The sequence below is a fragment of the Callorhinchus milii genome, unplaced genomic scaffold (assembly GCF_018977255.1).
Source record: "Callorhinchus milii isolate IMCB2004 unplaced genomic scaffold, IMCB_Cmil_1.0 Scaffold31, whole genome shotgun sequence".
In the NCBI taxonomy this organism is placed as follows: domain Eukaryota; kingdom Metazoa; phylum Chordata; class Chondrichthyes; order Chimaeriformes; family Callorhinchidae; genus Callorhinchus; species Callorhinchus milii.
In genome coordinates, this window is record NW_024704772.1 from 1107638 (window position 1) to 1122261 (window position 14624).

The 14624-nt window shown below is 45.3% G+C and overlaps 2 protein-coding genes across 2 annotated transcripts; both read right to left on the reverse strand.

Moving 5' to 3' along the window:
- Window positions 1–936: 936 nt before the first annotated feature.
- On the reverse strand, window positions 937–5329 carry LOC121851279 (matrix Gla protein). Its single transcript, XM_042345059.1, has 6 exons — window positions 5182–5329; window positions 4740–4769; window positions 4350–4385; window positions 3670–3702; window positions 3234–3309; window positions 937–1286 (listed from the first exon to the last, which is right to left on the reverse strand). Exons 1-6 carry the CDS (start codon window positions 5243–5245, stop codon window positions 1151–1153), a joined length of 375 nt encoding a protein of 124 aa, XP_042200993.1. The 5' UTR covers window positions 5246–5329; the 3' UTR covers window positions 937–1150.
- Window positions 5330–8753: 3424 nt separating this feature from the next.
- LOC103189424 (matrix Gla protein-like) lies at window positions 8754–13662 on the reverse strand. Its single transcript, XM_007909815.2, has 4 exons — window positions 13487–13662; window positions 11201–11230; window positions 10475–10544; window positions 8754–9940 (listed from the first exon to the last, which is right to left on the reverse strand). Exons 1-4 carry the CDS (start codon window positions 13539–13541, stop codon window positions 9724–9726), a joined length of 372 nt encoding a protein of 123 aa, XP_007908006.1. The 5' UTR covers window positions 13542–13662; the 3' UTR covers window positions 8754–9723.
- Window positions 13663–14624: the final 962 nt, after the last annotated feature.

The following is a 14624-nucleotide window of genomic DNA, read 5'->3' on the forward strand; positions in this document are numbered from 1 at the left end:
CTCTCATCCTCTCTGCAGTGCGAACTCCCTATAGCCTTAATATTCCTCTTGTTCAAGCATCTGATTAACTTTTAAAAGAGCACTTCTATTTTATTTGTATGCGGTGTGGGTTGGCTGTGTGTGACATTCAGGGGAGTGTGAGTGTGAGCGAGGGTTGGTGTCTGCAGTTTGTGCACGTGTGTGTGTGTGTTGCTGTGGGAAGAAAGGACGAGAAATAATCTGATACAAGAGAAAAAATAGTATACATTTGGTGTACGATTCTCTCTCATCCCTGGGTCTAGATCAAATCCATTAACTATTTTAGTTTTTTTTAATCACTGACAGAAAACCGACTTCAATCTTAAGAATGGATTCAACAAGTTCTGGTCGCTCTAAAATGCTACATAAATATTCAGGCTAGAGCCAGGTGGAATGCGGAGTGAAAGATACTGCACAGAGTTTAGAGTTTCAAGGTAAAGTGCGAGTCAAACTTATCCAAATAGAGCCTGGTTCTGTTCAATTTTTTTTATTATATTCATGAAATACAGACTTTCAGAAGCTGCGTTTTTTTTTAGCTTTCCCACCCCCCCCTCCAAAAAAAAAACATACAGAAACAAGTTGACATTTTGACAAAAAGCAAAATCTCTTCAGCAGAAGCAAGTCTGTGACACGTGTGTATGTGTTTGTGTCGTGTGAGAGATACCAATTTTCGACTTTTGCTGAGGACTCTTCCTCTCTCTTAGGGCTTATTTATTTCAGCACAACCTCAAAGCTGCTGTAAGGGGAATGTTTAGAAGACTGATACGTCGGGCGTTCGAGAAGTTTTATGGGGTATTTATTTTTAACGATTAAGCCTCTTGGGATGTTCTCCCGAAGTGAAAGGCGCTAAATAAAGGTCATTTGTTGTTGTATTGGTGAAAGCGCGAAGCTGGGAAGGGGGGTGGAGAATGGAAAAGCTGACCAAATGTGCAGTTGAGAAGAAAGGTCAGGTCTTAAGGCCGGTTTTAAGGTGGGGAGGGAGATTGATTAAAGAAGCGTTTGTTTTCTCTGAAGGCTGCTGGCGTGTGATGTCGTGTGGCACCTCCAAGTCATCCGCTTTGTGATCCCAGATCGCTGCTTGAACACTTTATCCCGTGAATTTGACATTGTGTGTAGTGTTGTGAAGGGCTGCCTAATAATAGTCCCCGAAGTACTGTCTGTAGGCATTTCTGTATCCAATGCGATTTGCCAGTATATCGCAGGGGTAGTAAGACTCGCAGCTCTCCTTGCGCCTCTCGTACGGTGTCTTGTAGTACTGTTCACGGAGCCTGGAAGCGGGATTGATTCCACATTAGATTTGCATGTTGTTTGCTGCTCAAAGGCTTAGAGTTATGGAGCTAACTTTCATACCCTTCTGAAACGCAGTGCTGCCAAACCCTTAGCCAAGGGCCTCCTCCCAGCTTGGCGTGGACAAGCACCTTATGAGTGAAACAATTGTTGCTGAGCTAATAGTGAAAGCCTCTGGCAGAGAGAGAGGCTGAATGTGAATTCAAGTCTTGAAGATAATAATTCGTCCTCTCTCCGATCAATCTGGGATTGACTTTTTTTTAAAACACTGATTTACCTAAATAAAATTCTTGAGACCTAAATGATTCTTGAGACCATCAAACCCCTTAACAAGCACAAATGCTCTGCCCAGTGCTTGAATGCCTAGCAGCACGGACTAAAGTGGGTTCAACACACAATACGTTCATTCCAACATTGAAACAGCTGGCTGTCCTTAGTTCCTCTGACTGAACCGATCAGAACCCTTTTGTTTTTGACACGTTTCACAGTTTTGAGTCTGTTCTATCTCTACGTTGTTATCTGTGAGCTACGGGGAGGAAACTAACCACGACTGAAACGGTGGTAGATAGAATGAAACTTGGGAGTTCTTTAACACTTGAACAACTGGAGCTACTGGAGCTGAACGTGGGTCAAGGCCATTGGGTGAAGTGCTTTGACACATCTCAAAGAGTGATAAGGTGCTATATCAAATGAAAGGATTATTATTGTTGAGCTTGGCCACGGTGTCAAAATCACCGCTCAGCCTGACAGTGAACAGGAACTGCATTAACATTGACAGATAAGTAGCAGTAACCCGCTATGATCTTTTCAGACTAACGGTGGAGGTCAAGGTTAGGCTCTTTAAGATCTCCCCCCACCGATGACACTGTTGGGGATTAATAGATCTAAGGGGTAATAAAAGACGAGAGAAGAAAAGACATGTCACAGTTAATTCTGCGGCTTTTAGTTTCCCATCCAGCCCGATATTGTGACATCTAAATTGCTGCATGTTTTTGTTGGAGAATTATCTTGAAACATTGCCATTCCAACATTATAATCTTTCCCAAATAGCTGCCTGTTTCGTGCCAAGCTATGGCGCATTGTATTTTCAAGTTTTAAAACTCACACTCGCGTCCCCTGTTGGCTCTGGGACAGTAACACCCACTGAGAACAGTAATGTGGCACATTGTGGCCAGCGAGGGCTTATCGAAGCCCTGAGCAACATTCTGGGAGATGTGGCATGCTTGTTGGGATGCCATCAAAAGCATTCCTCAGCCTTGTTTATTTTGATTGCTCAGCCAACAAAAGCATAGCACGAAAGACCACATTCCAGGTGCTCGCGCCGAAGCTCTATGTGTGCGTGTGTTGTGTGTGTTTTACTCTGTAGCCGCTTCCTGACACCACAATGTAGACACTGAGCAGAAAGGGCCAATGGCACTGATACCCAGCGCGGAGCCAAGTAAACCGAGAGGGTTAAGAAATTAATTTCAGATCCTGAACTAGAAAAGGGAGCATTCCTGTCGCTCATTATCTTTTTACAATGTGGGATGATGCCCGCTAACAGAGACTAATCTTAGTTACTTGCATGCACAGAGAGATGCCAAAGGCATTTCAAACTGTTGTGTTTTTGTACTCAAAGCCAGAGACACTTGCTTTCGTAACTTGCAATTCGTATCTACCCTGCAATGCTCCATGTCTTTCTGGACAATCACTTCCAGTGTCTTAAGGACTTTGACCATCTCAGGTCGATGCCTTCAGCGTGTGGAGCGTAAAATATTAGGACATGACCCTGCCATGTGCAGTGCCCGTTGCCTCTCGAGAGCTTAGAAACATGAGATTTGTGTGGCGCAAAAAGCACTGCTCTCCTCGACGCTGCCTGTGTTTGTAACCTCGGATTAGAAACACAGTGTGAACAGTTCTTAAAAAGACTTTGCAAATAGCGGGCTGACCTTTCGTAGTAATTAGGGTATTCTCTTTTGTGTCTCTTCATCATAGAGTTGGCCTTTGTTTTCTCAAGGAATGGGCCTGAAAAAGGCATAAATAGAGCCAATTTAACACAGTGTTCTATGATGCTTTCAGAGGTAGAGGGTATCTGCCCTCGAGTTAGATTAAGTTAGCCGACAGCACACAATAACCCTGCTTTTTAAGTGTTTTATATACATAGATATTCAAAATAAATAATTTGATCACTCAATCCACGACTGTTTGCGGGACACTGCTGTGCGCAATTGGCTGCCGCGTTTTGCCCACAAAGTATACATTCAATCCACTTTACAGAATACTTTGTGAAGTGCTTTGAGATGTCTTAACTACATGATACGGCGCTATATCAAATGCAAGGATTATTTATTACATACAAACTCATAAGATTCAAAAGTTACCGACCATTTTTGACGTTGCGTGTCACTTGCGCAGAGGCTGGAAAAGGAAGTTGATGGTTAGTCGGACAAGTTTAAGCCCATCTCCAGTTGGTGTATACAAAGCCATAGTGATTGACCATCTGAACAAATTGATCACGAGCCAAGAGAGATTTCCCTCCAGACTAAAGTTTAAATTATGCTGCAAAAACATGTGTCCTGGTCTAGCCTTGTGATGAATAGCTTCACTTTTTCCTCTTGCAGTAACTTGCCCCATTTTGATGCGCTTTCTTTCACTCTGTTGACTTTACGTGTGAGAGATAGCTATGGTGACCACTACAGATGGGAGCCAGATGCTTTCTCTCCGAGGGCGAACAATCCCACCAAACAAAATCGCTCATTCGCTGCTTGGATGTTTGCGGGGACGTTGCTGTGCACAAATTGGTTGCTGCGTTCACCCGCAAAACACATAGTCACTGTACTATACAGTGTATTTTGTGAAGCCCTTTGGGACGTGAAAGGCGCAATGCCAAATGTGAGGATTACAAATAATACGAATAATAATAAAACAAATTAGAGAAAGAGGTTAGATTGGTGTTTTGCGCGAATGAATCGGGCCATCCCTATGCTGAAATTGCATATTAATGACTAAAAAGATGAGGGAAGCGCTGATCAAATAGAGAATCATAAAACTATCAGTGTCTTTACCTGAGTCGTCAGAGTGGGTCTCATTTTCTGTGGAATCTAAAATAGAACAGAATTGACAAGAGTGTGTTTTCATCCAATGATACTGAACATGTTTCATTAAAAACAAATCAGTCCTTTTCTGACAATGCACCCCACGCTACAGTAAACCCTGTGAGGCGCTCTGAGACAGGATATCCCACCAACGTGATGCGGAACTGTATCAAATGCGAGGATCACTAATAATTATGTTTGAAGCAGTTTCAAGTGACGCAATGAGAATAATCTGATCGGTCTCCAGACTAAACGTGGAGGAAGAAAGTCATAACCCTTATTGTATCAATGCCATCCCAACCCCTATGATTTAATCTGGACTAGCCTGTGGTTGATTAGTAAAATCATCCGCCTGTTTACCTGCAACATCAGAGTTATTCTCCACAGAATCTGAAACAGAAAATACAACATCAGTTATGGTTAAAGACTACACGACTCACTTTTTATCTAACGTAGAAAGAAGCAGCTCGATGCTGCTCGTCCAGCTAAAATCACCTAGGAAACTAAATAAGCTACAGTAAGGATCGCCCAAGATTAACGGATGCAAAAGTTTTCAATCTTCCCCAGATGGGTATACTACAACAACAACAACAACAACAACAAATTAGATTTCTATGGCGCCTTTCACGTCAGGAGGAGGTCCCAAAGCGCTGGACAGCCAGGGATCCGCACCTGAGCTGGTGGTTAGGATCAGGAGGAATGGAGAGGGTAGGGATAGGAGGGTGACCAAAGGCATACTTGTAGGTACAGTATTTTGTCCTTTTGTTTCACACTGTAACAACGAATACAAGAACTGCCTCACCAACGCCTCTGGAGGTGCACAAGGTTCCCAGCCCCAGGAGAATGAGCAGGAGTAGGCACTTCATCTTAAACACTTGTCCTTCTCTGAGATGCCGCCCGTCAGTATCCTGAGAGCGCTGCTGTGATTGTGGTGGGCTGAAGGCAGCTCTCCCTATATATATACACATGCTCACCATTCTCACTGACAGTCTAGAGGTCCCACATGATGCTGTCTGTGGTGAGAACATCTGCTCATAGGAAGGAAGGACCAGGGCAACCACCCATCCATATCATTTCCAAAGAAACATCCAGATTATACTCATGATTTATGCAGGGGACCTTGATCATGGGGGGAAGAGTACAAACCAGGATAAATAAAAAGAGTGTGGCCAAGGCTGTTTGCATAACATATTTCTGACAGATCCCAGGGGTGATGTGATAAGAATTTTGGAAATCCTGTGTTTTTTTGTTCTCTCTGAAATTAATTAGTCTGTTTATTTGGTTCTGCCTTCCACCCCTTAGGTTCCAAACACTCTTCATGCAGCCTTTCTGCACACTCGCTGTTGTTGTCCTCTCATCGTATTGTCGTGGAGTCCTGTAGCTCAGTGGTTAGAGCACTCGCTTTGCAAGCGAGAGACCTGAGTTCAATCCCAGGCAGAGGGCGAAACCTTGGGCAAGTTTCCTTACTCCACACAGAGCCTAATAATAATCCCTCCAAAACAAAAAACAATAATAAATTGGTCATTTTCAATCTACGACTGTTTGTGGGACATTGCTGTGCGCAATTGGCTGCCGCGTTCGCCCACAAATATACAGTCAATTCACTTTACAGTGTGTTCTGTGAAGCGCTTTGGGACGTCCTCCCGACGTGAAAAGCGCTATATCAAATGCAAGGATTATTATTATTATTATTGTTGTGCGAGGAGTTGTCGACAACTCCTCGCACAACAATGTGATGAGAGGACAATTTGGTGGCTAAAGTTACTGTTAACGATAATGTTGATACTTTATCAGGCTTCCTCTAAGATCAACGTGGGAGAGCATTGGTGCCTGGTAAAGGAGAAGTGCATGGAGATTGTCAATCATTTCCAAGGGGGTTGACAGCGCCCCTGACCACATAGTGGACAGACTTGCAGCTTACCGACCAGGTAGGGAGGTTGAGGGTTGATGATCAGTTCGAATCCTGGTCCATGCGGAGTTTGCCAGTCTTGATCGGGCACTGCATCTAAGGATTTATTGCTTCTGGGCCACTTGCAGAGTTAGGAGGCGAAAAACAGCCAGGGTTCCTGCCCCTGGCTCTTCTTCAGCCCTCTCTACTGCTGGTAGTGTGTAATAATAATCCTTGCATTTGATACAGTGCCTTATCACATCATTGAGATGTCTCAAAGCATTTCACAGCATATATTGTAAAGTGTAGTGACTGTGTGTATTTGTGGCAGCCGGATAGGGCAAGGTCAGGTTCTGTTGTGACTTGGCCCGAGTGGTCTTGAGGCTTGCACATGAAGAATGGTCACTGTATGTGTGTGTGCATATAGGGAGGGGAAGGGGGTGAACTAGAAGGCAAAAGGACCTGTGGAACAGCACCCCAGCAAGAGAGGAGGAGGAGGGGCGGAACAAATACCGAAGGAACAAAAATTCCTGGAGCACAGAATTTATCCTTAAAGGAAAATAGTGATGTGTTTTTCCCAGTCCAGGACAGGTAGTGTGTGGGTGGAAGGACAATTCTTGTAGCGTGGTAATGCAAGTGATTTGGTGGTTTTCCTCCCTGCAGAATAACCATACGATTAGTCACTGGTTTGTGGGTTCAGACACAAAGAACTTTTGTACAGTGTGTGTTTGTGTATATATATATATATATATAGAACATAATTGCAGCCCTTTTCACGGGACCACAATAAGTTGACACTAAACCACTGCTGTTAATCAGTCCTTTGACAAGATGAACTCCAAAGAAACCAGGGCAACACACACTCTTTTCTCAATAGTCCTCTTTGGTTTTTCTCTAGATATATTTTAGATTTCTGCTTGTACCCCACTGCACTAAACCTCCCCCCCTCTCACTGGTGTGGTATTCTCTGCCCCACCATTGGCAGCCAAGACTTCAGCCATCCAGTCCTCACCTCTGGAACCCCCTGCTTCAACCCTCCGCTTCACCCCCCTCTATCTTTAAATTCCTCCTTTTAACACTTGCCTCATCACTTGCTGGATCCCCACAGCCAACAGCTGTTGCTTTGTGCCCAATGGGCTATTAGTGTGCTGCAAGTAAGGGGTAAAATGTGTGCTATTCCTTAAAGCATTCCTTAACTTTTGTGAGGAGCACCAGGTGGCACTCCTCAGGGTCCCCTTGCCTCAGAGGCCGTGTTCGGACACTACCGACCGCGCAGAACTCCACCTGGACTGTGCTCAAGCCCTGATATTGGGAATGGGTTCTTGAACCCACAAGCTTTTAGCCCATAAGCCCGACTGAGCCAGACCGACACTGCTTCAGAGGGTGGTCTCAGCACTTGGGGTTAAGAGGTGTTCAGTCTATGTTGTGGGACCCTGATTTACTGGCTACAGAAAACATTTTGCCTTCCGTGTGTGACTGACTGGAACGAGAGTTCAGCCAAGTTAGTCTCTGGTGTGTGGGACTGGGATCTGGATGAAGGTTCTCCGTTAGTGTCCTGCAGAGCAGCACGATCTGTCCGCAGATTGAAACCATAGGAGCCCTCTTTTCTGTTTTTAAACACAAACAAAAAAACCTTCCACAATGGACTCAAATAAACAGTAATTGCTTCCTCCCTCAAAATGTTCCTCTCCTACAGTTGGGAACATCTGCTTTTAATCCTCACTCAAGAAAGAGCATCAGAGATATAGGAGAATCTTTACATTTGCCACAGTGCCTTGTCACATCGCACAGGCGTCCCAAAGCGCTTCACAGTAAAGTGTAGTGACTGTGCGTTTTGTAGGTGGATGCAGCAGCCAATTTGCGCGCAGCAATTTCTCCGCAATCAGCCATTGAAGTGAGTGACTTGTTTTTTTTTAGAGTTTATTTGGGTGAGGGACAACTATTAGGTGTCAGTTGGTAGCACTCTTGCCTCTGAGTCAGAAAATTGTGGGTTCAAGTCCCACATCGGGGAGTTTGAGCTCACAGTCAAGGCTGGCAACCCAGCGCACTGCTGGGGGTGGGGGAGCACTGCATTCGTTCAAATGAGACTTTAAACTCAGAAACATTCTTGCATCCCATAATGTTATTGAAAAAGAGAAGGGAGTGACAAAATACAGTCACTACACTTGACAGCAACAGCCTGAAGAACTTTGAGACGTCTCAATGATGTTACAAGGCGCTGTGTAAAATTATGAATCATTAATGCAATTGCAGAGCTATTAAAATTTGGGAAATACAGGACTGAGGGTGACAATGGTTGCCGCATTTCGCCCACAAATATATACAGTCAATTCACTTTACAGTCTATTCTGTGAGGCGCTTTGATACGTCGAGAAGACGTGAAAAGCGCTGTATCAAAAAGCAAGGATTAATATTACTATTATTAAAAGAACTGAGCGCTTGGAACCACAGTCGAATCTCACAAGAAATGAGCAAACTAGAGAAGCTTTCTTTATTTCTTTACTATGTATTTATATAAATGTACATTTCAGTTACACACTGCGTATATAGTTGGGGTTGTAAAGCTTTGGATAGAGAACAAGAAGGTGTAGTAAATGGTTGTTATAATTACAGCTGTGGGGTAGCGCTGGTAATAACATGCGTTGAGCTGTCTTGTGCTCAGCTGATATATTTCAAGCTGCTTTTAAGTGGAACTACGTGCAAGGGGAGTATTGTTACCGAATACACAGGCCACCAAGGTCTCCTGATGTGCGGATAGTTCAGAGATGGGACAGTAAACAAGTCACAGACAGCTACCCAATGTTTTTTGCTATCGCTGTGTTTAGCAAACTATAGAATCGGATCGTTGGCAACGCAGAGGGAGGCCATTCAGTCTTAACAGACCACGTTCTGCTTGGCCACCGAGAGCAAGGGACGTTTCAGCTCAGTGCTGCTTGCTGATTTGCCTGTTGATCGTTGTCCTGGCCTATTGTTGTACGTGGTGGTTTACGTGCATTGGGGAGAGGGGGATGTGGGGAGCACGGGGAAAGGATTCTTTGTGGGAAGGGAAGTGTCAGGGTGTTGCGAAGAGCTGAGTTGTGGGGATGGATAAATATCCTGACAACCTTTGGGAATCTGTGCCAATTTGAGTTGAAATCTCTGAAGAGAAACTTGGCTCAAATCAGCCAGAGCCCAAACCATTAGTGTGGACTGAGAGATGAGTTGGTATCAGAGAGCGATTTGATTGATCGTGCAACATGAAGCGTTTTGGGAGTGTCGCGGAGTGTGGGGGGAGCTTGCAAATAGCAGCGCGATCAATTAATTCACTTTAGATTCAACAGAAAGCCGCGGCATTGCTGCTCTGTTTTGAATGGGGATAGTTTTTGTGCTGGAACTCAACTGGCATTTGGTCACTGGTAGCAACAGCCTCCCAATGGCCGATGTTGCCTGTGTGTGAGGACCACGTGTGTGTCAGTGTCAGAACCGGCGCCTGCGGTTGCGATTGTTTTTCCGCAGCCTCCTGTTGCGGCCGGCCCTCAGCCTCCGGTAACCACTGAACCGCTGCCTCCCCGACCTGAAGAACTTGCCGATGGCTCGCTTCAGCCCCACCTGCCTCGCCAGGCGGTCGCACGGCCTGTACTCCTCACACCGCTCCCTGTTCCTTTCACGAAGAGTCTTGAATCGGTCTCTGGAACTGAAATGTTAACGAACATTTGTTTACGAACATCTGGATTTTTATTCTTATCAGCTCCCTTCACCCTCCCTCTCCCCTCGATTATGTAGCTCATAGTGGGGGTATCTGTGCCTTTACCCACTACCTATTCTCTCCCCTGCCAGCGCTCCCAGACATTACACTATGGGACCAATGCTGTGTAAATCCAAGTTCTTGATGTACGAATGTTAGTGGGTTAATTTGATTACAGAGGGCATCGCAGCCAAACAGGCCTTGTCCTCCCAAAACGTCCACACGTTTGCACCTTGTAGCAGGCTGTCGCTGGATAGCAAGTGGGAGATAAGAGTGCTCTCTCCATATCCCCCCAAACGGATTGGAGGGGGCGGCTCAGTACAGTTGTAGTGATTTTATCACTGCCCCCCCCCCCACACGCTGTTATCGTCTGACTCAGTACAGAGCAGGGACCAAACCAGCTTCCGATCACCAGTGCAATAATCAATAATCAATCCTTAGCAAAGCCGGTGTTATTCAGCTTAAGTGATCAAACTAACAAACCTTTCCCACGGCGAATGCCTTTTGGCTTGTCTCACGAAAGAGTTTGCGTCTCTCCTTTTGATAAACAAAGCTGGAGGGTGAAAGGAAACATTGGGTCAGTTCATTGCCGTAAATGGCGCACAAACGCTTAACTTTCTGATATTTACATTTTTTTTTAGAATAATAATCCTGGCATTTGATGCAGTGTGTTATCATGTCATCGAGACATCTCAAAGCGCCTCACAGGACGTACTGTAAGGTGATGTCACTGTATTTTGTGGGCGAACGCAGGGGTCAATTTGTGCACAGTGACATCCCGCAATTAGCCTTGAGGGGAGGTCATGGAGGGATTGTCGGCCAGGATCGTGCGAGAGGGAAACTCTCTTCTCGTTTCAAACGCTACTTGGAATTTACACAGGAATTACACAAAACAACACAGCACTGGAAACGGTGCCGTCTATAATCCAGTCATCATCTTTGCGTTTGATATGACGCCTTTCACGTCAGAAGGATGTCTCCCATCACTTCACAGTAAAGTGTAGTAACTGTATATATCACAGGCAAACACAGCTACCACAATCCACACAAGTATAACTAAGGCTGTGTTTAACAAATTGGCAGGATGCGGACACTGAAAAGCTAAGAAAATTGAGTAAATCTGGAGCTGGCTGTTAACGTTAATCTCAACCTCAAGAATTTATTATTCTCGCTTCTGTCCCTAGATCATAAACAGAGAATTCAACCCACCTTCGTCTATCTCGTTGGATTCCGAGGAGTCTGAAAGCGGAGGAGAGTTGGAGTTAACAAAGACAATAGTCAGTGAACTTTCAATGAATAAATTGGATCAAAATTCAAAAGGTAAGATCATACGGTAAAATAATTGGATTTGATATCTCCATACAGTTGTGTTGACGGAAGAGAGTGGGATTGTGTTGAGGGAGGGGATAATATTCCTTACTATAATCCTTGCATTTGATATAGCGCCTTATCACGTCTTTGAGATGTGTCATAGTGCTTCATAGAATAATAATAATAATAATAATCCTTGCATTTGATATAGCGCTTTTCACGTCGGGAGGACGTCCCAAAGCGCTTCACAGAACACACTGTAAAGTGAATTGACTGTATATTTGTGGGCGAACGCGGCAGCCAATTGCGCACAGCAATGTCCCACAAACAGTCGCAGATTGAAATGACCAATTTATTATTGTTTTTGGTTTTGGAGGGAATATTATTAGGCTCTGTGTGGAGTAAGGAAACTTGCCCAAGGTTTGGCCCTCTGCCTGGAATTGAACTCAGGTCTCTCACTTGCAAAGCGAGTGCTCTAACCACTGAGCTACAGGACTCCACGAATATACTATAAAGTGGAGCGACTATAATAATAATAATAATAATAATAATCCTTGCATTTGATACAGCGTTTTTCACGTCCTCTAGACGTCTCAAAGCGCTTCACAGGATAGACTAAAGTGAATTGACTGTATATTTGTGGGTGAAACGCAGCCAATTGCGCACAGCAGTCGTGGATTTAGTGACCAGATTATTATAATGAGATTCGGGTTGTGTTGAGAGTGTGTGTGTGTGGGGGCGGGGGGCGTTGCATCATATCTTGGCAATTACTCTGTCTCGTTGCTGATAGCAAGACCACACTGAGGGTAGCGGGGGCTCCTTGCACTGGGGCTTTCCAGGGAACCATTACCTGAAACAAGAATGAGCCTCATCCCAGGCCCTCTGGCTGGACCTAGAGATAGTCAAGCACCTAACCAATGGCCCTAACCAATGTTGACTCTCTTAGCAGTCCACACATGCCATGCCACCAGTGGTCTCCTCAAATCAACTCTCACCTCCTGAGTGAAGCCTCTCATCCCCCCCGGTATAAGTTGCATTGGCGCACAGGTACACTACATCAGCAGTCCGCCCCCAGCCTTCAACTGATATCCATACCTAGGCAGTTGTTGTCAGAGAGCACTGACTAGAGACCACAGCACCCACATGACATCTCGTGTCAGCCTGGGAGACCATTTTGCCTTCCGAGTTTTAACGTGCTGCAGATTCTTGTAATATTTCTTCATTTCAGTCCTAAATCCTTTCCTAATTTGGCTTTCTGCAAGATCTTGGCTTCTAAATTAGGACTAGATTTGAGGACTTTCTTGCCAAGCTGCGCTAATCTTATCTCTAGGTCTAAATTAGGACTGGATTTGAGGACTTTCTTGCCAAGCTGCGCTAATCTTATCTCTAGGTCTAAATTAGGACTAGATTTGAGGACTTTCTTGCCAAGCTGCGCTAATCTTATCTCTAGGCATGCTGGTTAATGAACTCTTGCTGTCTAGCTCAGTGGTACCGAGACCACAAGTATCACGGCCCCAGCAGAAACCTGACCTAACTCTCCGCAGGGCAGTGCCTCCACCCACAGAGGCACTGGACAAGCCTGAAAAATCTGCCCTGTGAATACCTTCCAACTTCCTCCTAACCCTTTGCCTGCCTTAAAGGCGAGCCATTGATTCAGGGCCCGTTCGACTCTCCTACATCAAGCAATGGACATTCCGTCCAAACACAGTCGCTCACTCACTACATGGCTGCTCCTTCTGTCACTCCCTGCCTCAATCCCTCCCTATGCCTTGGCCCCCTCCCCTCTTTGCCCATCTTCAAGTCACACCTGAAGACTTTCCTCTTTCACCTCCCCCCCCTCTTCCCGTCAAACTATGTCACTGATAAGCACTCCGAGATCCCCTCACCCACCGTGAAGGGTGCTGCGTATATGCAAGTTGTTGTTATTGGCTGTTTGCGGGAATGTGTGCGCAAAGGAGCTGCTGCGTTTGAGTACAAAACTAAATGATCCCTCCACTTGACAGTAAAATGAAGCTCTTTAAGTCGCCCTCCTGACCTGAACAGCATTGTGTCGGCTGTAAGGATTACATGGTTATTTATAATCCTCGATAATTCCTGCCCATTACATCGGGGAGCTTTGATTTAGCAACTTTAAATATTTTTTTCCCCGATGGCAGCTTTTCTGTGAGCACAAGCCAGTCTTACCTGCCACGCAGATAGCCGTGAGCACGGAGAGCATCAGTAACAGCAGGATTCTCATTTTGCCTGAGTCGTTCAGTGTGACATTAAAATCAGCAAAGCCGGTGTTTCTGAGGGAGACTGGGGAACGGGGGATTAATATACTATGGCAGTATTTACATAGCAAAGCCCAATGTTGTAGCATGGCTCAGGATGATGGGTGTGGGTTCTCTGGCAAAACATCCTTCTGGACAGAAGGTTCATTATGACCTAAGCTGAGTTGGCCATGAGCCAAACTAACTACTTGGCAATATTTTTTTTCTTTTAACCTTATGTCATTTTTTTTGTTGCTGATTTTGTTCCAAGTTATGGCAGCAGTCAGGATGGTTTGATGCACTGGGTGGGGTTGGTGGTGGGGGGGGGGGGGGCGCTGCCTGTTGTGATGGGTCGCGAGCATTGGGTGGGGCAGGGGGAGGTGAAGTGTTTTGAGATACTCTGCATGAGAGGCATTCAGTCTCTAAGCACAAGATGTGTTGTTGTCAAATGCTTTCACTGGTCCCTTTCTGCCAACTGGGTAGCAGACAACGGAGTCTTAATGATATAATAGTGATCCTTGCATTTGATGCACCATCTTATCACATCGTCGAGACGTCTCTGGGACATCTTTTCAATGTGAAGGGCTCTGTAATTTGTTGTTGTTGTCTAAAAGCACTTCACAGGATTTCGCTGTGAAGTGCAGTGACTGTTTTTGTAGGCAAATGTGGCAGCCAATTTGGCCACAGTGACAGTGAATGAATTAAAACGGGAGATAAACAATTTCTCGAGAGCTGCCAACAAGTCTCTTGTCCTTCAATGTTGAGTCCCGTGTTCGGTTCTCAGTCACATTGTCGCTGGCCCACAAGTGATGGATTACTGGAGACTGCATATTCATCAAAGCGCTGGTCAGTAATTTGCAAATCACAACTGTTTGTGTTTCTTTCCCCAGAGAAAACAAACAGCTGTGCTGTGCACCACAGAGGTCTCTGGTTCAGTGTGTGGTGAGTTAGACCAGCGGTGCCAGGGCACTTGTAAAGGGAAAACAATCAGCCTCAGTGCCCCAAGGCTGGAGAGGGGAGGGAGAAGGCACCTGGCTGCCACATGCTCCTGATCACTAGCCATTGACCCT

Excerpts from the sequence above, each read along its gene's own strand:
- LOC103189424 (XM_007909815.2), bottom strand. The coding sequence starts at position 13,541 with ATGAGAATCCTGCTGTTACTGATGCTCTCCGTGCTCACGGCTATCTGC. Across the intron at positions 11,231-13,486 it reads CACGGCTATCTGCGTGGCAG|ACTCCTCGGAATCCAACGAG; the intron begins GTAAGACTGGCT and ends CTCCGCTTTCAG. Across the intron at positions 9,941-10,474 it reads AGGCATTCGCCGTGGGAAAG|TTCCAGAGACCGATTCAAGA; the intron begins GTTTGTTAGTTT and ends TTAACATTTCAG.
- LOC121851279 (XM_042345059.1), bottom strand. The coding sequence starts at position 5,245 with ATGAAGTGCCTACTCCTGCTCATTCTCCTGGGGCTGGGAACCTTGTGC. Across the intron at positions 3,703-4,349 it reads GACCCACTCTGACGACTCAG|CCTCTGCGCAAGTGACACGC; the intron begins GTAAAGACACTG and ends TTCCTTTTCCAG. Across the intron at positions 1,287-3,233 it reads TACCCTAATTACTACGAAAG|GCTCCGTGAACAGTACTACA; the intron begins GTCAGCCCGCTA and ends TCCCGCTTCCAG.